The sequence below is a fragment of the Lissotriton vulgaris genome, chromosome 1_2 (assembly GCF_964263255.1).
Source record: "Lissotriton vulgaris chromosome 1_2, aLisVul1.2, whole genome shotgun sequence".
In the NCBI taxonomy this organism is placed as follows: Eukaryota; Metazoa; Chordata; class Amphibia; order Caudata; family Salamandridae; genus Lissotriton; species Lissotriton vulgaris.
Genome location: NC_141686.1, coordinates 46,590,644 through 46,615,501, shown reverse-complemented (window position 1 = coordinate 46,615,501; position 24,858 = coordinate 46,590,644). Strand labels below are relative to the sequence as shown.

At 42.4% G+C, this 24,858-nt stretch overlaps 1 protein-coding gene across 1 annotated transcript in view; it reads right to left on the bottom strand.

Annotated features, from left to right (window-relative positions):
• OVCH1 (ovochymase 1) overlaps nt 1-24,858 on the bottom strand; it is an 852,055-nt gene that overhangs the window by 329,840 nt on the left and 497,357 nt on the right. Inside the window, exon 19 of the mRNA XM_086952799.1 lies at nt 5,339-5,493. Within this exon, the coding sequence (XP_086808925.1) occupies nt 5,339-5,493 (155 nt within the window). The remainder of the gene's footprint in view (nt 1-5,338; nt 5,494-24,858) is intronic.

Below are 24,858 nucleotides of genomic sequence, written 5' to 3'. Positions count from 1 at the left end.
TCAGTCAAAGGATAACCAGAACACAATCACTTTGCACTCTTGTCCTACAAAAGTTTCATCTTAGATGAAAGCCAACTTTTTAAAGTTGAATGGAGACAAGACTGCAGGCTTGCCTGTAGGTAACCCCTCCATGCCATGTGGCTCCTACTTGTGGCCTGCGATCATGGGCATTCCCCATAGCCCAATGCCAGGTGTAAAGAACCTGGATGTTTTGTTGGACGACAAACTTACCATGAGCCAGCAGACTGCCAGAGTAGCAACCATCTGCTTTGGCATATTGAAGTGGGTCAGAGAGATCATGTACTGCAATCCCACTTCTGCCCAGAGAACCGTAGATCAGGCCTTAGTTATTCTCTAGGCTGGACTACGGAAATGTCTTGTATCTGGGAATTGCAAAATATCTACTTAAGTGCCTTCAGATCATCCAAAATGCTGCATAACTCCTCTTATTAAGCCCCCCAGGTTTTCCTCAGCCAGTTTGCTAAAGGCTATTCCCTGGCTACCTATAGAGCAGCACGTGCAATATTTAAAGCACTGTGCTATATGCACAAATGCCTAGTGAACAGCAGACCTCAGATCTTTGGTGTCTCTTTGCTCACCCACACTTACTCTACGTTCCAGTCAATTGAGACTGACTGTGGTTCTGGGAATCAGGAAATCCTGCCAAAGAGGCAGAGTTTTTTCTTATCTAGGACTGAGACTTTGGAACAATCTGCCTACAACATTGAAAGAATGCAATTCTTTCCTGGTGTCCCAGAAACTCTATCACCTGGTTGGTCCCTTCCTTTAACGCCTCTTAAAAGGTTGCTGCTTTCAGTGATTACATGCTGGATTGCAAGCTTAGCACTGGGAAACCTTTTAAGGTCGAGCCTGAGTCAGCAAGCATGCGCTGTTCAGCAAGACTGCTGTAGTGGAGTATGGAAGAGAAGCCCCCGCCCACTCTCCACCCATGTTTGTCATTGGGTTATGTCAGTGTCCTCCCTAAATGCTGGCGTCTGATTCGTAAAGAGGCTTGTTAGTCCGTCCTTACTTCAGCTTGGTCTTCATCTGTAACCTCCCATGGCGACTGGCCCCTTTACTTCGGATGTCACACGGTAATGTTCTTAAGTGTGTAAGCAATATTTTCATTATCAAGTTTCTCTTTCTGCAGGCACGTCATGCTTTACTTGCGTTCAGCACGCCATGCCCGCTTTCTCTTTTGAAGCAGCCGGGACAATGACGGATGCTTCTTTGAAAATGCAAAAGTGGCTCGCATTTATATGCAAGACCTATTGCATTGCATATATTTTTGTTCCTGCTGATGGGCAGGAGTGAAGGAAAGGGAGGAGTTTTCCCTTCAAACGCGCACTACAAATTGACTCTCACAGACAGATCAATGGACAATTGAGGGATTGCAGCCAGTCTTCCAACTAAACTTGAACAGGTCAGTCTGAAGCCAGAGCCTTACCTCATCTCCAGAGTGCCGGTGTTTTTTTTATTTAGTTATTATGCACCCGTGTAAGTTAAGAATCACTACTTACACTTTAGGAGGTAGTCGGAAACTGCTAACTGAACTTTTATCGCACTTTATTACCAAGTGTGTGCGAGAGTCAAAATGAACCTACGTGTTTGTTTCATTACTTGAGTGATTTATTTCCCCAATACATCGTGAGTGTTAATTGCAGGGTGAGACTGTGCTAACCAGTTTCCGAACTGTTGGGATGGAAATATGTGATGCTACCTATTACTATTGTTTTTTGTTATATGATTTTTTTGTTGGTACCTATTTATGGATTGCGTGGCTTCTCTCTCTCCCCCCCCCCTATTTTTTTATTGGCCATGTTAATTTCTTTACATTGACAAGGGCGTCGCACTTCTAGACTTGGATATGTAAGATACGCTGGCCTGTTTGGCACGTTTCCAAAATATCACCGGCTTTCCCCCACATCTTTTTCAGATAACACAGTATTTCTTTATGCTTACGTTGTTTTATCTGCCTTACATACTCAGACTTTCATTCTAGTGACGTGCAGGCAGCCTGAGTTATACAGGGATTCCCCAAAGTAAAGATTGTTCGTAAGTATCCTCGAGCTGCATAAAGCCTTGTTTTAGCTGCTCGCATTGCATATTTGACCTTGGGTGCGTACGAACCCTGCCCTAGAGCAGGTATGGTAGGCATGTGTAGTGGCTCAACGCAGATTAGTATTATTTTGAGGGGTGCATGTTTGCTCTTAACTGGCAGGTCCGTTTTGGCTCTTTATCCCACCGAGGTAACATTAACAATTTCCAAGAATTTGAGTTACATGTAAACGACAAACCCACAGTAGTTACACAGATGCAACCGAAACAGTAACTATATATTCTTTAATAATGTGTTCTTTTCCTAACATGGACACTTTTTCACCATTCATTGTATGACTTCAGGCAAAATCATGGTATCCCGTTCCCTATGTTGAAATAAAAGGAATAAGTTTCTCTAGTGACAGATGGTTAGTGTAGTACTGAATACATTTTTAAATATCGTTATATCCCCGCGGTAGATTCTCGTTACAGAACCAACTGCAGAAAAAGAAGGCAACTTTACATTTCAAGAAAAAGATACATTGAGGTTAAAAAACGCAATTTCGCCATACCGTTGGAAGGCGATTGGATTAAAGTTTCTTCACCCTGGTTAACTCTGTATGGGGTGGGGAGGAGAAGCAGGGTAAATAAACAGTCTCGCTCTTCTTAAATACTTCTGGGGTGGGAAATGTGACGTAGCACAGAACCTCCCTCCCCCTCCGACATGAGAATATCACCGTGTCTCAAAGGAGCAGACATATAAAACAAATGAAAAAAGAAATCCTGCATATAAAAAGAAATAATGCACACTATTAGCAACGCTTTAACATTTGATCTGAGATGCATAGAAAGAAGAATGTTTTGTCTCCTTTTAGTCACTAGTGTTTAACACATTTGCCAGATGTAGGGGTTGACTCTTATGACCAATTTCAGCAGGAAGCAGGCATGTGCTCCAGCACCAGCCGGATAGCCAGGAACTCGTAAAGCAATCTATTTCATGTTTTATTCTCTTCCTTCCAGGGAAACAAAAGTTGTCTACTGACCTCCGCAAAAATCATAAACTAATGTATTTACAATGGAAACTCAAATATGCAATTGTTTTCAGAGATCAAGGACTATTGATTCCTGATTACACAGTTGTAGCGACAGATTTGGAGGTTGAGCCTGGGCAGCGCATGCACTTGTGCAAGGCTTGCAGTAGTGGAGTATGGCTTTGAAGTCCCGCCCACTCGCGACAATATTTTTAATAGGCTTGTGTCATTGTCCTTCGTATACGCTGGCTTCGGAGTCATTAGTAGGCTTGTGAGTCCCTCCTTGGTACCGCCTTGCCTGCATTTGTTACCTTCCATAACGACTGGACCTTTTTCTGGTGTTGTTACATGGTCTGAAGCACTATTTTTTTTAATGCTCTAACCCTATTTCACCGACATCGCAGCATGTCCCAGGCTTTGACTACTGAATTTATTTTAATTACTATGCATTCCGCTTTAACTGCGGCATTGCTTTTGTTTTTCGCAAAATTCTTGTCTGCTTGGGGTCTCCCATTCTTTGTACAGCATTATTACTCCCTCAAATCTAATTGCTGGTTCTCGCTGCATATTTCGGACATGTCGTACCTCAAATGTAATTGCTGGTTTTCTCTTCATATTGCGGAAATGTTTCTCCTCTGATTATTGTATATACCCTGTTTATGCCCAAATGTCGTCACTTCCTTCTATCCCTATCCATCTTTTTTGCCTATATCAACCATGTATACAACGTATTATCCCTGTAAAGCGCTCTGCTACTCTAACGGGTCACGTTCGTGCTCTATAAAACCTTGAATAAAACTATAGCGCCAGCGCTCATTCAATCATTTTATCTATGGCGCAGCTCGCTCTCAGTTTACTGGACAAACTTATTTAATTATTTATTTGATAGGCGGCCGCTTTCACATTAGCAGGCGCGCTTATTACTTTTATTCATTTTAATAATTATTAGCTCAGGCAGCTTTCACTTCAGCGACCGCGCTGCAGAACGTTTCTAAATGATCTTGTTTTGCTTTTTTGTGAAAGCGCACCATATGCGCTTTCACTTAAATATTGTTCTGACACTGCTCACTGTAACCCGAATATGGTGAGCAGCATCTGAAGAAAGGGGTGCAGCCAACATTAAAGTGCTTTCTCCTTTGGGAGAGTTTGAGCAATTGGCATTAAAAATAACAGTGCCTTTTATATATGTGTTGGGTTTAAGACACAAACAAAAGGCATTGTTTTTTACAATGCCAATTGCATAAACGCTCGCAAAGGCGAGACCTATTGCATTAAAAATGCTGGTTTATGTAGCCATGCGCTTTAAAAAACACACAATAATAATTACATTTAGGGATGGTATAGTGAAACCCCGATAAAAGATTTATAAGATGATAACAAAAGTAGAAAACAAATTCCCTGGCCCTGTACGAAAAAGGTTAGGGTGTTTCTAGCATTAATTGGGTATTACCAAACCTTCCAACTTTTGGAAAACATACAAGCTGGTGTTAGGGAGGACAACTGATCTCTCCAAAGAACACTAAACCAAGACCCCGGGGACAAGGAGACACAGGCTGCAACAGGCTCCAATGTGCTACCAATGCCTGTACTGATGCAATGGAGCAGACACCCAATCCAAAAGGTCGTGTCCATGTTACTCGCACAGTAGGTCCAGAAGCAATTCTTAGGATGTGAGGGAGCCAACTCTACAGACCTCCAGAGAGGTAGGGAAATTGATACAACGATTGTTGCACCATTACAGAGAACCAAGAATACAGACACAAAGGTCCAGTAAAGGCACTTTTTGTAGAATGTTGCCATTGTAGCAGATTTAGGCTACGAGTTATGTTTTATACTTTATTATTGTAATCCTTGATTAATACAATAACTTTCAATCACTACTACTACTACAGTAAAAGCACCTGCAGAACAGAAAATCTGGCACAAAGTATGGTAAATTAAAATCATTAGGTGCTTTGAAGGTTTAACCATACTATCCCACACAAAAGGAGGACAGATCCAGCAGGAGTCCTGATGGGCCACATGTCCCTCGCTTCACTTGGACCGGCTCTACCGGTGCAGCGCAGTAGTGCGGCGGATTCACAATTACCGCTGCTCTGCACACGGTGGACAGTTCGACCTCTGGTGAACTAAGCGAGCACACAAAAACGGGAGTATTAACCAAAGCAATTTCAAAATGATTCTTTCACAGCCCCTACATACTGTACTATTGAAATTGTATTTTACTTCTAGGACATAAAGGCCTGGACACATTATCAACGACTGACCTGACAGGCATCTTTGCCCCCAGCAAGAAAACCAGCACACAACATCCTCTTTGTCAGCTGCATACCATTATGCTTGGAAAAATACTTTTTGTTGCATATGTTCCAGTCCATCACAGGTAACTGTAGCTGCTGAAGCCGACATACTGAGCCGTCACCTAATGGACGAAAGCAAACTTATTATTCATAAATATATTCACATTTAGTATGCCTTAAATCCTTATGCATTCTGGACTAAATAGGTACAATAGGACAACCTTCAATTTATAGACTGCTCACATCATTGGTCCCAGTCCCCCAAAAAGCAAATCCAATGTTAAAACAAAAGACAAGGACTTAAAATGTTGTATATGCTTTAAAATTCGGTCTGATTAAATGGTTGCATCTCAGTTTACCGGTTACTGCCATAGGTGAGCGTTAATTTTACCAGATTCTGTAGACTGTTCTCACATCAAGGCTCCTGGGTATTTAAGGACTGTCTGGTAATGAGGCAGACCTGACTTGTCCTTATTAGAGAGATCCCAGGTTGTCAGGTCAAAGGCCAAAGTGCCTCCAAAATTCTTGAGGTGATTTGTGTATGCCGCAGTGTAGCGATTCATATCCCGTGTCTGGCTGGTGTGTGCAACGAGGCGAGATGTCCAACAAACTACAATATGCCATCCATCGTGAAGTTCTGAATTACAGTGATAATATAGGCAGTTACTGAAAAGGCGAATGGTCCAGTGGTGATATGCATATTTACATGCATCATCAAAACAGGATATTAAGCAAATTAATACCCATAAAACAATTAGTTACATGTAAAACAAATAATTACATTCTTTTGAAACAAGCCCAGAGAAATAGCCATACCCAATGTAGACAAATTTCAGTATGCAACCTATGTTAGTCTGATCTTTCTCAGTGGCGGCCATCATGGACTAGTCACTCTCACTATTGGAGCAAGAGCTGAGAATCAGACACATAGTCCAAGCTCTACTACCGCGCACCTCACTTAGCCTGGGTCGACACGCTCTTGTGATAGTGTCTGCCTTTTATTGCAGCATTTTTACTTCTATGTGTTTTTTATGCAATTGTTCCTTACCTGTAATGCACCGAATGCTACAACACATATTCTTGGATCTTCAGTGTACAACTATTTGTTTTTTGTTCTGTACTGGTCCTTTAACCTGTTAGGTAATTGATCTTACCTGTAACACACCGACTGCTCCTCATATATTCCTGGGTGCTCGCAGGGTACAATTATTTGGTCTTACGTATTGGGCCTATAACCTGTTTTTTTTTTTGTAATTGTCTTACCTGTAATGCACCGATTGCTACCTTGTATATTTTAGGTGCTCATACTCTACAACTATCTGTTTTTATATATTGGTATTATAACGTGTAATGCACCGACTGCTACCTCATATTTACCTATGGGTGCGCATTAGTGTCACCTGGTACACGTAACTCCTGTACTGCAACATCTGCTACTGTATATATCTTTTGTTTGCGCTCTAATGTCACCTGCGATTCATGTAGCTTACTGTGGCTCTTGTATTCTGCCCCAGTATACTGACAGCACCATACAGCTACTTGTATTCGGTACATTTAGGCAAACTGCACCCGTGTTAATTTTTAATTCTTAACCTCCTGTAATGCACCGATGACTCAAATCACCGCCATTCCCTTCACCCCGGACTCCACTACCTTCACCTGCAACCCCACCCCCTCCTCACGCGCCAATCCTCAGAACTACACACATTCCATTAACTCTCATTTCGCCCCTGACATCACAGCTCCCACCTACACTGCTCTCACACACAACCCTACCCCTTCCCCTCCTACCAACTCTCAGACCTTCAGACATACCATTAACACCCTTCTTTCCCCTGACATCACAGCTCCCACCCACTCCCCTCTCTCCCCTGACATAACCCTCAACACCAACCCTTCCCGTTCAACCAACTCTCGGATCTCCACACATAGTTAACACTCCTCTCTCCCCTGACATCACAGCTCCCACCCACACTCCTCTCTCCCCTGACATCACAGCTCCCACCCACAACCTAGCTCAGCTCCGGAACGACACACACAACAACAATTCCCACCCGTTATCCCCTCCCATCCTCAGTCCCCACTACCCTCGGACTAGACACGTAGAACACACTTCCGCTCCCTACTTAACTCCCCTACCTCTCAACAGGTCCACCATCAAGCCCACTTCCCCCCCCACTCTCAGTCCTCACTACCATTACTGCACCTCCACCACCTCTAACTTACACCCAGCCTCCACCTTGCTCTCTCCGCCTTCCACCAACCCCCTCTCTACCTCATCCACACCGCCCCCGCCCAAACTCTCTCCCTTCCCTAACTCCGTCCCGTACATGGACACTGACACAATGGAGCCCTGCACTAACACCAGCCGTCCCCCCCTCCTGCTCGCCAATTCACAGGTCAGTCATTCACCTCTGATCCCCGCCCCCACCTCCATTGCATACCCCACGCTGGACAAGATCATGGCCACCCTCATCCAGGTCAAAGAAGAACTGCACATCATCAAAGAACTTCTCTCCACAAACCCCATACAACTCTCACCCAACTCAACCCAACCCACCAAGTAGTTCAAGTGTACTAATTACACTTGAACTTGACTCTCAAAGAATATGCACAGACCTTACTCACTGTTTGACCTTTTTGTTTATTTGTACTATCTGCATTTTTTACCTACATCGTTTTGTGCTGTTAGCTTTATTGACTTAGCTGTTTGATTAGGATCATGTACTCTCTCTATGTAAAGCGCTCTGATATCTGCAAAGATCTTGTTCGCGCTATAGAAAACTTTCAAAATAAATAAATAAAAATAAATAAAATAAATATATTCTACACAATATAAAATGACACCAAATCGACAAAACTCCGATAAGGGAGAATCAGAGATATTTGTTAAGATAAAATAGCACCAAAAAAATGCTAAGAGCCAACGATAATCATAGAAAACTTTAGACCAAGACCGACGGCTGCAGGGCGCGGGTAGATAGACCAAGCCTACTCATTCTTGTGAAAGAATTTACCTTCTGATTTGTGGCCGGATTATGATCTTGACGGCTGGGATACTCAGTCACAAGTGTGATGGATATCCCATCAACCTTATTACAAGTTCCTTAAGATAATGGATTTGCAATTTGGCGGCCGGGATATCGATCACATTTGTGACCCTGCCCACCAAGATCATAATCTAGGCATTTAGTATTTTTTTTATATAGCATGAAGCTGTATCCTTGGAAGGCCTATCATATTCAGGCACTTGCCACAAGGTCTTGCTGACAGATATGTAGATATTGAAAGTCCAAACGTTACAGCATTTCTGGAACAACTTCCTCTGGGTCACCAAGGCTCCCAGAATCTCAGGATACCACTTAGGGACCAGGACTCACTCCAGAGGCCAACATCAAGGTCCAGTCTAGGTCCATATATGTCTGGTCTACTGGTCACTTCAGGAAATGTCTCTAGCTTGTTGTGTTAGACAAAAGAGGTTGCTGAACTGTTCCTATAGAAAGTGAGGAATTAAATGAGACTGGCGTGACCGGAGGTGTATGTGTTACACCTTTGGACATCCATTTTGTTGGACGTGTTTGCCTCACACACCCGAAAGGGTGTCATGCTTCATCATAGGCGTTGCTCCTCGTCGGGGAGGCGGTGCAATCCCCGACCGGCTCACCTCAGAGAGGGGCTCTTTGGCGGAGATCTTTTTGTCCAACAGCCTATGGGTGAAGTGCGGGTGTGTGGGTTAGGGCAGGAAGTTTCCTGGAGAAAGTGATTTAAAATGTAGCAGGGGGTGCCGGAAAACACTATTCTGGTGGTCCCCCTACTGCAGTTAAAAACGTGGATCTAGCTCGTTGGGTGACGGCTCGTTAGGTAGCGTAACCCTAGACGAGACTAGAGTGGGGTTTCGGTCTAAGTGTTTTCCGGCACCCCCTGCTACATTTTAAATCACTTTCTCCAGGAAACTTACTGCCCTAACCCACACACCCGCACTTCACCCATAGGCTGTTGGACAAAAAGATCTCCGCCAAAGAGCCCCTCTCTGAGGTGAGCCCGTCGGGGATTGCACCGCCTCCCCGACGAGGAGCAACGCCTATGATGAAGCATGACACCCTTTCGGGTGTGTGAGGCAAACACGTCCAACAAAATGGATGTCCAAAGGTGTAACACATACACCTCCGGTCACGCCAGTCTCATTTAATTCCTCACTTTCTATAGGAACAGTTCAGCAACCTCTTTTGTCTAACGGTTAACTGGCACGGGCACACGCTGATACTGGACCTTCCCCCTCTTTGGGTGGTAATTGGTGCGCGGTTGATCGATTGGTCACCCTCCCTCCTCCTTGACGACTGTCTAGCCCGTTGTGGCCACATATCCACCTAGGTGGTAAGCTAAATAACCCTTGAAGCTCACTTCTATGTCCTGTGTATATGAGGAAGCAAATCTAGACATTCAGGGTTTCTCTCATGTTACAGCAAGCGGGGTCCAGTCCTCTTCTGATCTTCCACAGGTCCAGAAAGTGTTTAGGAGGGTTCCTGGAAGTGCCACATTTGTGGATGGCACTAGTCAGTGGGTGACATCTGAACACCCTGTAACCAAAGAGGGAAATTTTCCCAGATATAACAACCCACTTTTCCAGCCGTTACAGTTTACACTACTGCAAACAATCCCACAGTGCTGCTCACTCCTAAAATCCAAGATGTGGAACCTCTTCTCCCTTGTGTAGAGCTCCTGTGGTCACCCAGAGGTACAACTATGGAAACGAGCAGTCCTTTCGCCCCTATGTCCTCTCCAAAACAGTTCTGGGGGCAGCTTCGCTCCAAATGGTGTTTTTTTGCCAGCCTGGCTGTTGGGGACAAAGGGTTGACCTCTCCAGGTCTAACCTTACTTTTACCTGTGAAAGGGCAGGCACCTTTACAATTCGACAAAGTTTCTTTGTTCATCCAAACAGGTCTTCCTTCAAGGGAATGAAAAACATCTCCCCACACTCAGGCTATGCTGTGGAAATAGTTTTCACACCTCACTAGGTTGATGTACATGATGGGTAGCTGGTAGAGAGCTAAAGCAAATTAGCCTCCAGGAGCTTCAGGCAGGGAAAATGTAACTTTCTAAAAGTTACTTTTCCTAAATAATTAAAATCTAACTTTCTCAATTAATTGGACTTTTAATACATATGAAAAAAAGTATTTGAATTACTTTTGTAGCAGTGTCCTGTTTAAAGTTACAGAAAAATTACATTCTACAGATTAAGTTAAGGATTAAAGGTTATAATCTGTACTTTGACTCTTTAGGATTCATCCAGAGCCCAGCCGGTTAAAAAAGCTTTTGGGGCCTAGTTACTGAAAGAATGGGCCCATTTTATTTTCACTCATGTTCCCCTTTTAAATATCAGGCACCCTAGCTTTTGGGTAAAAAGATACTCAGTGTTGCCTTATTATTTAAAAGCAAGGGTTCTTGCCTGTTAAAAATGGTTTTCTTGACTGGCCTGCATTGCCTGCAGATTTTAGGTTACTGGAGTCAGACAATGTAGTGTATGCCTGAAACAATGTTTTTCATCAGTGTACGGGATGGCACAATCAGTGCTGTAGTCTGTGACATTTAAGTTTCTATGCCATAGGTGTATTTCTGCACTATAAATTAGAGCTGTATAGCAAAGTTAAATAAAGTTAAATATGCCAATTAGGATTAAGCCAATTTCAACATGTCTAAAAGGTGAGCACAAGCACTCCCCTCCTGGTTAGTAGGAGTAAATGCAAAAATCCAGTAAAATAGATAGGGCAAACATTGGAAGGGCGTTGAGTTGGGCACTTGTTATCTATAGCCAATGCTGCTGCAATCTACCCAGTTGTCTTAGCACAATTTCTGTAGCGTGATTTAAATGGACTAATATTCAAATTGTGGATTTCGAGTTTGAGAGATGCAGAACATTTACCAAAAGCAGAGTATGTCCTTCTGCCACCTTTAAAGTGCATAGACATGTTAAATAGCACAGATGAGACAACCACATTTTTGCAGATATCCCACAACCGCCAAACTAAATCAGACCCCTGAATCCTCAGTTTACGGGAAAAATATTCGGATTTTTATCCATCACCATTCAGCAAAAAGCCTAATATAGAGCAAAGTTTGTACTGACATGTTACCATCGTCATTAATTTGAAGGCTTGTCCAGTTTTCCCCACTTGTAAGAGATTATTAAGGCAAAAGAGACACAATTGATGGACAGAATGTAGAACAAATCAAAACATTCACCCCCAGTCAAGAGAACTGGGTTAAATCCATCAGTCTTTTGCTCACCATGCCACCCCAGGTAAAACCTGGCCACATGCAAATCAGTCTTGACCCTGTGCCTCTTGGGAACAGTCCAGTCCGAACTGCCAAGCCAGGTCCACCCTGGACCGGAAACAAGCATCCTAGGACCGGAGAGATTATTAAGGCAACCACAATCAACTTTGTTGAACGCTGGCTGAAAGTCAACCAAGCCAACATAGAAGTTTCCATTAATATATTACAGTCGGGTGATGTACTAGAAGTAACATTAGGGTGAATATTTGGCTATGAGGCCAGGCCATTCTTATGATACTCTACAAAGAGGGTTCGATAGGGAAACGTTTTCAATAATTTCTGTTCCGGCATAAATGTATTTATTTGTCCTGAAAAATCTGTTGGTGCATGGTATAGGGATTGGAAAAACAGCTTATCCATATATTTTCAGCCATCTCTGGAACCTCCCTGTAGATTACCACCAACATTCCCTGGCGTTACAACAGACCAAAAAGTCAGAATCTTTTTTGAATCAGGGCTATATTTCTCATTGACAAATGATTGCTTATTTTCCATAGAAGTTCTTAAAGCTTTAAACACTTTGAAAACGATCAGCATTTAATACTGAGATAATCAATTTGAGATTCCAGACTACCTCACAAAAATGTTAGCCTTGCAGGCATATTAGTTTCCCACATTTAATACTACCAGAGCAATGGCTATCAACCAATAATTCGAAATATTTCACAATGCACATGTTCTACCAATACTAAAATAAAAAACATCATGTATTTGAAAAATGTTTCCCTCTAGGACCAGCCCATATTTTCATCGGGTATACCCAACTACCTTGCTTTAAAGTCTGACCCAAAGAAGAAGTGTGCATTTCTGCATCCTCTCTCTTATATTCATGTCTTCAAGTTGTCAATTATTTGAAGTTACTGGGATTCAAAGGAAGATTAATAACTACTATTTCTCCTTCTGCAGCTCAGAACCCATAGAGAAATATCCACCATACCAAATCTGACATTCTATGTTAGGACTGGAATGGATGTTAGGACTGAAAAGGCAGCCCCACCCCGGAATCATTCCCCTCATGTCTGGGTTGTTTTGCACCATTGTCTGGACATCATTGCTTGCTAGGCCAAGGTCCACTCAGATTCATAATTAAACCCATTTGTTCCATCCAAGTCATCAGGGCCATCAACTAGGAAGGTATTATGCCTACCCTCTAGGTCAGGGGTCTTCAAACTGCGGAGCCTCAAGTGATCCGGTGGGGAAGGGGGGCGCCAGGCTTTGGCCAAACGAAGAATTATGCGGATAGCAAAGGTTTGTTTTAAGCGGTGGGTAAAAATTAGTGGTGGTAAGCTGATTTAATGTGCTATCACTAGCTTCTTTTGTCATTTATATCCTAGCTTGGAAAAATGGTAACAGAATTTAACTGCAATGTTTAAATAGGTCTAGTGTTTTAATAATTCAAGACATATGTAAACATTGCCAGTTAAATAGAATTGTGAAAATTCTGAGGGGTGCCGATGAATGTTATTTCTTTACTGGGGGGGAAGGGGGATGCAGCATACAAAAGTTTGAAGACCACTGCTCTCGGGTGACATTGGGGTTGTCTACTGGGCTAGAGAAGGTCTACTGGATGAGACTCATTTTGTTCAGGAATGCCTTCCTGAGACACTCAAATGTAAACAATGTTGTGCTTCTTGGTTTCTCCAGACAAAGTCAGCACAAGGGCCCCTGATATTCGAAGAACTAAGAGCCTGCTTCTTTTCCCACCGGAAGGGCAATGCGCTGGAGAAATAATGCTTTAGGATGGAATTTACAGAGCTTTGAACTGAGTTGTTTATAGTCTCTGAAAAGCCATTCCCAATTGGGAAGAAACATTGCATCTCCAGGTCTCTTGACCAGTTCATGGAGTTCAGGACAGACTCTAGTCCTGTGGCACTGGTGGACTTAAGCACCCTTCACCATACTGTTACAGAAAGGGTAATCGCCCACTTGGTTCCATGCTCAAGTCCTGCTGGGGTGTTCGGAAAGCCATTAGGCCAACAAGCACAAAGGGGTCGAGTTTCCCTGGTGGCACACTCCACTTAGGCCTCCTCCTAGGCTCTTAGCAATGAATTGCTGATTGATTGAGGCTCCATTATAAAACAAATTAATAAAAAGAATGCTTCCAAATAGCAAAATAACCACTGAACAATTAGTAGAACCCCAAAGTCAAAAATCCTTAGGAAAAAGTACTTCAATTGCTGTTGGGCAGCAAAGAAGGAAGTGCTGCTCTATTGTTCCAGCTTTTACAAGTTCAAGAATCTCTCATCAATAATGAATCTATTTCCCCAATTTATTATATTTCCTTTTTGGAAACAAATACAACATATACATCAGAAGACTTGAGCATGTGAAGCATGGACAATCTTTAAGGCAAAAGGCAGAAACCAATACCTATTCAAGCAAATCTACAACCCTGAATATTAGTCTACCATTTGGACCCAAAATTGTGTTTTGTTAGAAACTGGGTCAATGGTTGAGGGGGTTGGAAGCTCCACTCCGGCACCAACCGCAATCCTTGTTAGGGTAACCTACAAATGTCACTAAATTAACCTGCACATATCCCTCTGGCAGCTTGGCACAAAGCAGTAAAGTTTACCTTAGAGGTAATGTGTAATGTATTTATGCAGCACACAAATAGTAATAGAGTTAAAACTCCACAAGAAAAATCCCAAACAAATTTAGACAATTGAGTATATGTTAATAAATAAAATGATGACAGAACAAAAATATTCAATTTCAAAGCTTTAAGTGAAAAGAGTGCATAAAGGCCCCTCACATTCATCTGGCAGTGCTAGACCGGGGAAGTCCAAGGTCAGACCAATCAAAATGGAGTGCGGGTTGGCTACAGGGACCAAGTTAGTCAGTGGCGGCTGCTCCACTATAGCAGAAAAGAATCGCTCCCCCTGCCATCAGCCTCAAACTTTGAAAAATAAAACTATAATAAAACAGGTTTATTATCGTTTTTTTTTTCAACTTCTAAGTGCCAAGTCTTGGGGGCATGGGCCCTTTGCGCGCTATGCTACTGGATTCAGGCTAGCCTGGCTGATGAGGAGTCCCAGGAAGCTTGGTTCCTGCCGAGGTATGATCTGGCTGGGCAATTCTTGCTGGACTGTTACCATGGGAAGCCGGGTAAAGTCTGATTTACATATGTCTGGGTCCAAACTGGAATTGGGTGGCCAGCAAAAATGATTTGGGACTGGGGATGAGTGTTTGATTTGTTCACCATTCCATCTATCATCTGTTATTTTTGCACTTTTAGAAAGTTGGTATTTACTGGTCATAACCATTTGTGCCTGCAGCCTGTGTGCTGGGTCACATGACTGATTAGACTGGCAGCTGGCCTTTGTGTATTCCTCCCAGACAGTGAGACAAAGGGGGACTAGGTGTTGGCAGATTGGCCATACTGCAGGATGGGTGGGGAAAGCCATTCTCTGGCCCACTTACATTTGAAAGAAGCTACCTCAGCACACTCAAAACTGCACACCATTTGTGTTACCCTAGACCTCTTGGAGCCTAGTCAGAGAGGAAGGAAATTCAAGAAAGATCTGGGGAAAAGAGGACCCTAGAAGTTTCAACCACTTGAAAGCTGGGATCTGGTATAAAAACAGGGCCCTCAGACCCACTCTTCAGTTCATTCATTGACTTGTAGAGGACACTCAGAAGGCCTGCCTTGTACTTCAGAGAACTTTCTGCTGCGTGAGGCTTGCTTTGTACTTCAGGGGACAGCACTGCTGCTCCCAGTGGATTGCCTTGCTGTTTGAGGGCTGCTTTGCTGCTTGAACCAAGGAATACCAGAGTGGCTATAAGGGCTAGTCGGCTCTCCTCCTGTTCCGAGCTACTGGAATCCAAAAAGCTCCAACTTTTTTAATCCTGTACCTGGACCCTGCCCGAAGTGAGTCCTACCCTCTTAATGATGCCTAGCCAGTTTTGAAAAACCTGGATGTGGTGCCAAAGGTGCCCAAACAGTCAAAACCCCAAACTCGGTACTGAAATAATTTTCAGCCACAAAGTCCTCTGAGAACCAACAGGAGATCGGGACCTACCAACTCGTCAATCCACCCAAGGTGCATCACCTGTCTGCCTTAATTTGTGGTAGCTCCAGCTACTTCTTCTCTACACTGGCAAATCCCGTTTAGCAGCTCCTTGCAGATGGGGCATCCAACATTGTGGAGCCCTCATTGCCTACAGCCTGCAGCTTTGTCCCCCTGGAGATTTTCGACTACTAAAAAAAGTAACAAATTCTAAACATTGAAATCTTCACTGCAACTTCATTCAGTGGCTCCCTGACTACAATGCATCCTCATCGGACACCGTTGGCTGCCTTGCACTGTTGAAATTTACATTCTCAGATCTTTTTCACAACAATTTCTTCTTCGAAGTGCAAGGGTAAGCTGAGACTGGGCACTATCCACCTCATATGTCCAACCTGCGCCCTATCTCAGTCAGCCATATTTTTCATTTTGTCCTGGTCATGTTCAAATAGATGTCCACGGTTTGCATTTATCTGAGAGGCCCTATTTTCTACTATTAACTTTAAAAATTAATAATTCCAGTTTTACTGGCTGCATTTTTGTAGTTTTGATGTCAAATTTAATAATAATTTCTCGATTTTTCGAAATTGGTGTGAGAATGTGTTTTTTTTGTTTGCTTTTACTTTATGATGCTTTATGTGCTGCATAAATACTTAACACAGTGCCTCCAAGTAAACCCTGACCACTTTTGTGTCCAGTTATCAGAGGGATAAGCACAGGTTAATTTAGTGACTTTTGTGGTTTACCTAGACAAGGATTGGTCGTTGCTTGAGACCCCCTTAATCAAAAAACCAATTTCCAACAATATGAGACAATATATGGAACAGAAGCTAGATAATTTATCATGATGCTATTGTACGGTCAAAAGATGAATGATATAAAAATACTTTACAAACAAGGTACAAGGTTATTGGTGAAAATGCTTTGCACATTTTAAGAGCATAAAATGAATAGGTATTAATCTTGGGATGGGAGGGACAATTGTATTGAACTGTAAGGGAGAAGAAATCAGAATAAATGCAAAGAAGCAAAACGGTTCCTGGTTCGTAATGTGACATCACTTGAATGAAGACTGAAATAGTTGCATTCAAGGTCAACATTTACTTTATTTCCTAGGAAGATATGGTAAGACATTTAAAGAAGAATTGCAGGAGGTTTAGTTTCCACAGATGTTAATACCGATGGATACAGTTATTAAATTGCAAGTACAGTTGGTTGTCACAGTTCAGAATTTGATTTTGAAGCTAGGTATGCCATGGGTATATTTAATGTGAATAAAGTGTAGTTGAGGCAAGGGTCGAATCCTGCGAGACAGCAATAGTGAGTAATAGGATTTAGGGAAAAATTTCAGGAGGTATAATTGGTAACTTGGATGTATTCACTGAATTCATCATCACCTTCTTTTAAAACACAAGTTACTAATGTTCCTTTTGCTGTGAGACAGGAAGCTGAATAACAGCAATTGATTTGAGGTTGCAAGTGTAACAGAAGGATTAACCACCCATTGGTGGTTGCCCAACAGGCACAGGAATAAGTTCCCTTTAAACAGAGCAGAGGTTTGGGGAGGTGGAGGAGGGGTGGGGGGGGGGGGGTTGTTAAGGACTACAGTGCTATAGACTTGTTCTGCATACCACCCAACATTGCTACACAGAATATAGGCCTTTGCCAGCATTTATTGTTCCTTTTACATGCTTTCACCTTAAATTGATCCCTCTGGCTTAGCCTCATCAGTATTCCAAAGATCAACACATGTTTTACTGCTAGGCAGTACAAACCATTTCCACAATATTATCCTGTTAACAGGAGTAAACTGGAATGATTATGAAGCATTTTATCTATAACCAAAGAAAAGGAACGAATAGTAAAATATAATTAACTGCAATATCACTTTTGATTTAATAATATTTAAGGCCTGCTTCCAAAAAACAATATCTAGACCCCAATGCAGGCATCCAAACTCGTATCCAAACCCACACACATAACACAACCGCATACCACATACCCATTGGCATATAACCCCAGACTCGACAAGATCATATCTTCATTGAACCAAATCAAAGAAGAACTCAGAGTGCTCAATGTTCGTTTAGTGAAACAATCATGGGGTGACAGAACAACTAGACATCCCAAAAACTGCCAACCTGGAAGCCAAACCACCACTAACACGAATCCACATTGTCCCACCTGGTCATCAGTCCCCTCCTCCAACAATTCATCCCGACCAAGTAGAAGCACCAACTTGCTCTCAGAGAGTGATTTACTATCCTTGGTGAGTTCATATGATCCCGCTTCTATGTAGCCTATCACACCTCCACCATCACCAACTCCCGTTCCACCAAAGCATAACACACCCGCAGCATCATTAATTCCTACTATCCCCTTAAACCCCCGTAGGACCACTAAACCAAACAGAAGCATCACAAATAACAACCTTAGAAGAATCATTATCACTCAGGAACCCTCTTCATCCACAAGCACGCCCACAATCAAATGTACTCTCCTAAATTGCAGATCGGCCGCGGACATAGCTGATCTCATCCTCACACATGAGCCAGATTTGATAATACTAACTGAAACTTGGTTAAAAGAATCCTCCACACCAATCATTGACATTCTAGTTCCACCCTACTACAACATCATCAGACTAGACAGAACTAGTGCCGACAAGTCCGGGGGTGGCATAGCCTGCATACATCGCAGCAATATCTCGGTAAGCAGAGCCATCTCCCCTTCTTTTCAGTCTTGTGAATATCTGTGCCTTAATATCTCTAGCAAGGGTACACTGGTCTGTTCTCTGCATATCATCTATCACCCACCAGGCGAGAACCTCACCTTCACCGAACACTTCATGGATATGGTGTCCTCATACATGGGTCGACAAAATACCCAAATATTCCTCGGCGATTTCAATCTCCATTGGAATGATCCTAATGATTCAGCAGTGAACAGTCTTAAGAATTTCCTGGCTGACCTAGACCTAACACAGTTCTGCAACATCCCAACACACGACAAAGGATCGATCCTGGACTTACTAATCTCTAAAACAGGCCACATTCAGCTAGAGTCGATCCTACCCTGCGACTGGTCAGATCATCACATCATCACGTTCACTATTAAGGAAAAGGTGAATATGAGCTCAGCCCAACCCACAAGACCAAAAGTGTGGAAAAGACCTAAAAAAACTGAAGCCCAACACCTTACCTTCCTCCTGTACTAACCTATTGATGCCTCCTGCAGGATTTACTACAGTACACGAGCTCACCAACCATTACCTCTCGACCATGACATCAATAATAGACGAGGTAGCGCCTCTGCAACTAAAAAGAGTCTCGCTGAAAGACTCTAAACCTTGGTATAACGGTATACTCAATGATAATAGGCGCTCCCTCAGAACTGCAGAACGGGTCTGGAGGTCAACACCATCTACCAACCACCTTATGATCCTCAGGTCAAAGAGAAACGCATATTTTCGCAAGATCAAGCGCACCAAAGCAGATTATTTCAGCCTCCAACTTGACCAAGCAAGAAACCGTCCCAAAAAACTCTTTGAGCTGATGAAATCCCAATCTAAGGAGGCATCTCATCACCCACAAGATACTGAATGCTCGCAGCCAAATTGTGAAACATTCTCCACCTTCTTCTCCCTGAAGACCGACTCCATCAAGAAAGACCTCCTAAAGGACCTAAACTTATACGCGAGCCCGAATACACTAACTTCTCCTATTCCCAGCTCCACGCCATGCCAATCCCCATCAAAGTCTATGCCTAAAAATAATGCAAGCTGGTCATCATTTTCCTCCTTTTCCGAAGTCGCCCTAGGCAAAATTCTCAGTGCATTGAACCCAGCCAACCACTCCGCTGACCCACTTCCAGCAAACGCAGTCAAAGACCTTACTCCACTGCTTCTACCTCTCTGGTCCAAGATCATAAACAGTTCCCTCCAACAAGGATGATTCTAGACACCCTCAAAGTAGGCCAGGTTTCACCCATTCCAAAGAACCCCACGGACCTAAACAACTATAGCCCAATCTCCAACATCCCCACCCTAGCCAAGTTGCTGGAAAAATTTGTACATCTACAGCTAACGAAACATATTGATAATTTAGACCTACTCAACCAACACCAATCAGGTTTCCGTGCCGGCCACGGCACAGAATCAGCCATGACACACATCATTATACAAATACTTGACCATAATGGATCCTGTTTACTCATCCTACTTGACCAATCTTCAGCCTTTGATACAGTTAAACATGAGAACCTGTTGGACCTCCTGAAACATAGAATGGGCTTATCTGGGGCAGTCCTAAGCTGGTTCACCTAATTTCTCCAAAATCGGACAACAATTCAAAATCAAGAACACCCTGTCCAAGCCCGTCCCAGTGACCCTGGGGGTACCGCAAGGATCAGCACTATCTCCAACACTGTTTAATCTTTCTGGAACCTCTAACGAAAATTCTACAAACCTCTAACGTACAATACCACATGTATGCAGATGATACACAGCTATACCTCAAGATACAGTCGTTAGATGCTATCAAATTACTCAACACAGCTCTTAGGAACACTCAAATTTGGCTAGCTGAAAATCATCTTAAATTGAACGCCCTAAAGACTGAATTTCTTCTAATAGCCCCACCGGCTCAAATCCCGAAATTGCAAGATTGGATCAAACATATTACGGCGTTCAACATGCAACCGACCATTGTGGATTCAGCGAAGTCACTTGGAATAACTTTAGACAGTAACCTCAACATGTAAAAACATATCAGCAATGCTACAAAGGGAGCCAACCTTCAGATAAACACGTTGAGGAAAGTAAAACCCTTCCTACCACACAATGACTTTAAGCAGGCAGTACAAGCTCTGGTTATACCCAGAGTGGAATACGGTTACATCACCCTTTGTGGCCTGCCCAAAGCATCAACTGCATCCCTTAGAGCTTCAATCAACGCTGCAGCAAGACTCATAACCGGATCTAAACATAGCTCCCACCTCTCACCGGATCTTCAATCCCTGAACTGGCTACCCCTAGATGCAAGAATTCAACTGAAAATTGCGTGCATGACGCACAGAGCCTTACATCAAAAGACCCCCAGTTACTTGGCACAGAAACTGACGATCTCCGGTGGTTCTAGATCCTCAAGAAATGCAGAAAAATTACTACTGAAACCACAAAAATTCCATAAGAAAAAAAACAATAACAGATCCTTCTCTGGGATGGCACCTAGAATTTGGAATGCCTTGCACCCTGAAATCAGACATGGCATTAGGCCACGTGATAGAGAAATGGTTAGATTGGCCAGGAAAAGATATAGTGAGGCAGTTAGAAAGAGGAAAAATGATTTGAGGTCCAAAGCATGGGAAGACCTGGATAAAGCGGTTGATCTAAGGGATAATAGGCTTTTTTGGGAGATAATAAATATGCCTTTTCTAAAAACAGGGGAAGATAATACCATCCGAGTGCATATACCTGAAGACTCCTGGTTAGCTCATTACAGTAAAATCTTCAATCCCAATGAGATATTGCTGACTGCTACCACGGGAGAGGGTGAATATAGTAATGTTAACATGGAATCAGCAAAGTTACTCAGGGATTCATTAACGCTTGCGGAAGTGGAGCTAGCTTTGACTAAGGGGGCTGCTTTAAAGGCCCCTGGCCCCGATGCAGTACCCTTAGACCTTTTTAAACATAACTTGGAGGTCTGGTCCCCATTACTTTTGAACGTTTTTAAGGCATTAGTGCTGGGGCCCATTCCGACCTCCTCTAAAGAGGCAGTTGTGGTTCCTATTTTTAAAAAGGGGGACAAGTCTGACCCACGTTGCTATAGGCCAATATCATTAATAGACGCGTCATGCAAATTAATGGGTAGGGTGATATTGGCTCGTCTTGAAACATGGGCAGAGTCAGCGGGGTTATTGTAGAATCCCAATATGGTTTTAGAAGAGGGAAAGGAACTACTGAGCAGTGCTTGAACCTAGCACTGATTATGGGCAAGTACATGGGTGCCAAGAATAGTTCTATTCACTTGGCATTCATGGACTTGTCCAGTGCCTTTGATACGGTATGTAGGGATAAATTGTGGCGTATGATGGAGTCTATGGGGTTCGAGGAGCCTTTGGTCACTCTGCTCCGCAGGTTGCACACCGCCACAATGGTCAGAATTAGATATGGCTCTGGAGGAGAGAAAACTAGACCTATATTATCCACTGATGGCGTCCGCCAGGGATGTATTTTAGCCCCTTTTTTATTTCTGGTTTATACGAATGGTTTAGAAGGTTTTCTATTAGAAACTGGTGCTGATTTTCCTCAGATTAATGGTAAAAGAATTCCAATGTTGTCATATGCAGATGACACTGTCCTAATGGTCCTTACTCCCAATAGCATGCAGATTTGTCTGAATGCCTTTGATATGTTTATGGGAAAATTAGATCTTGGGGTCAATTTTACTAAATCTTTTGCCATGACTTGCGGTTCGAAAAGTGTTAAAATCCGCAAATACAGGGTGAGGGATTCTAATATAGAGAAAGTTGATAACTTCAATTATCTGGGAAACCTTTTTAATAAAAAATTGAACTGGGAACCTTTGATGTCAGCCCAGGTTCAAAAGGTTACACAGTCAATTGAAGCTCTCTTTCGCTTTGCTAGTAAATTAGGACAACAACGTATAGCTGAAAACATCTTTGTATAAAGCCAAATGTGTTTCTGCTATGACCTATGGTGCTGGTGTCTGGGGGTCACAAAATTGTGAAAAGATGCAGATTATGGAGAATAAGTTTCTAAAACGTTTACTATCTGTCCCATTGGGCACATCAAATATATTTTGTCACGGGGAGGTTGGAATTGAGTTTGTAAGTGATTTTATTCACGTTGCACCTTTAGTATTATGGTCTAAAGTTTGGCAATATTATGAATTGAAATTGACAAAAGATATCCTTCACGATTGCCTTAAACTTGAGCATTACAGGGAAATCCCATGGCTTCGATATGTCAGAGATACTTTTTATAAGATTGGGTTAGGCAACATGTTTACAAATCCTGACATGCTTAGTAAGGATGCTAAGGAAATCATCAAAAATGCCTATAGTTTTAACCTGGGTTCCTTAACCACTTGGATACTAAGGGGAAGACTTCTCATGTAATGAGATTTCCATTGAAATGAATGGGCAGTGCATGACAAGTTACCCTTGTCATTAGCATCCAAGTGGTTAAAGAAGAATGATTATGTATTACGTGTTCGGGGAAGGCTAGTGCGACCCTTTTATCCATCATATATTATGAACACGCAATGGCGTTTCTATCTCACAAGGTTTCGCCTTGGCACTTTACACTTCCTTTTTGCTTTTCCAAAGCAGGGGGGTTGGAGGGAGAAGTTACCTTGTTGTAATAATAAGGTTTCGCAAAATACCCTGCACCTTATTCTTTTTTGCACTTTGTATAAGGTCCCAAGAAATACCTTTATTAGACCATTACTATTATCTCTTGGAACGTGCTATTATAAAGAAGGTTATGAAATGTTATTTCCGTCAACTGTAAATATCTGTAATGCTGTATTGAATTTTATCAGATCAGCTCTTGTGATCAGAAATCGATATTGAATGTTTACGAAAATCAGATTTATGCAATTATGTACTGTGGTTTTATTATAGAATCATGAAAATATGTATTGTGATTTTATGATAGTTCAAGTGCTTTTTAAATTGATGTATACTTTTATGATTTCCTTGTGGAATCGAAATAGTTATTTTGAATTGAATTGAGTGACTATATAGAACTGTTGGTGAATAAGTGGATGTTCATATAAATGGTGGAATTACTGAATTGGTTGTTGTAACTAGTATAGGTATCCACTTTTTTGTAAATGTTAGTTTCTATTTTTGAATGTGTTTCAAGGGTTACATTACACTGAAAAGAGGTCTGTCACTCGGTCACAAGGATGGAGTCATCAGTGATGTCATGAGTGATGTCACTGACCATGTCATGAGTGATGTAATATATGACGTCATCAGCAGTGCATTACACGCGCAAGTTATAGTGAGTCCAACTAACTATAACGTGGAATTTCAATGGTTTTATGTCAGTAAAATTTCCAGGTAACTATAACTGGTATGAAACCTATGGTTTTTTCAGTGAATTTAATAGGTTTTTTAAATGCTAATTCCTAACTATAACTGGTGTGAAACCTATGGTTTTTTCAGTGAATTTCAAAGGTTTTTTAAATGCTAATTCCTAACTATAAGTCTCACTTTATAAGTAAGACTTAACGCTCTAGTTGTTCTTGAGAACACTGATACATTCTATCTTTGGGCTATAGTTGGGCTACATATGGCTGATATTTGGGCTACATTAGTATTTTTTTGTCTCTGGTGGCCATCTTTGGGCTACATTTGGGCTACATTTGAGCTACACTTGGGCTACATTTGGGCTGTAACATATATATAGCCCAATGTAGCACAATATATATATTTTTTAAAGTTTTTTTTCTCGTAAAAACCACTTGAGTATAGCAAAGTATAGCAAAGGCACATCGGGTTACCTGTCCCTTCAATTTTTCGTACTCACTTGAAGCGCCCTGGGGCGCGCCCTGGGGAGCGTCCCGTAAGCGCCAATATCGCGAACGAAAACATGATCGTGACGTATCGCGTAGCCGCGTGATGCGTCATATTTCGCACAGCGTAAGCGCACCCGGAAGCACGCATGCGCATACGATCGCAAAACGTTCTGATCGCAAAACGTTCTGACGCGCTTACGCTACGCGCCCCGGGTAGCATTATGAATTATGTGTGATGAGATTTAATTTGATTGAATCGTATGCAGTGAATTTGTAATAACAGTAGATGGATATGGTATACAATTGTATTCCACCTTTGACCATTACAAAATGGCGCCCATAAACTGGGTTTGGGATGTGACTTTTCATGTGAGTCCACCAACTATGTCTAGTATTTGTAAAGGCGCGAAATTCAAATGTGTACCAAACCTGTATATATATATGTGACCTCCACATCACCCGCTCATCAGTGAGCAAGGACGCAAGTCCGAAACGCGTCTGATGACTGGCACCACCATCACCATTTGTTGGAATAAATAACTTTTCAAATCGAAGTCTGGCTTGCGGTGATCATTAGTGGAGTCTGTGAACC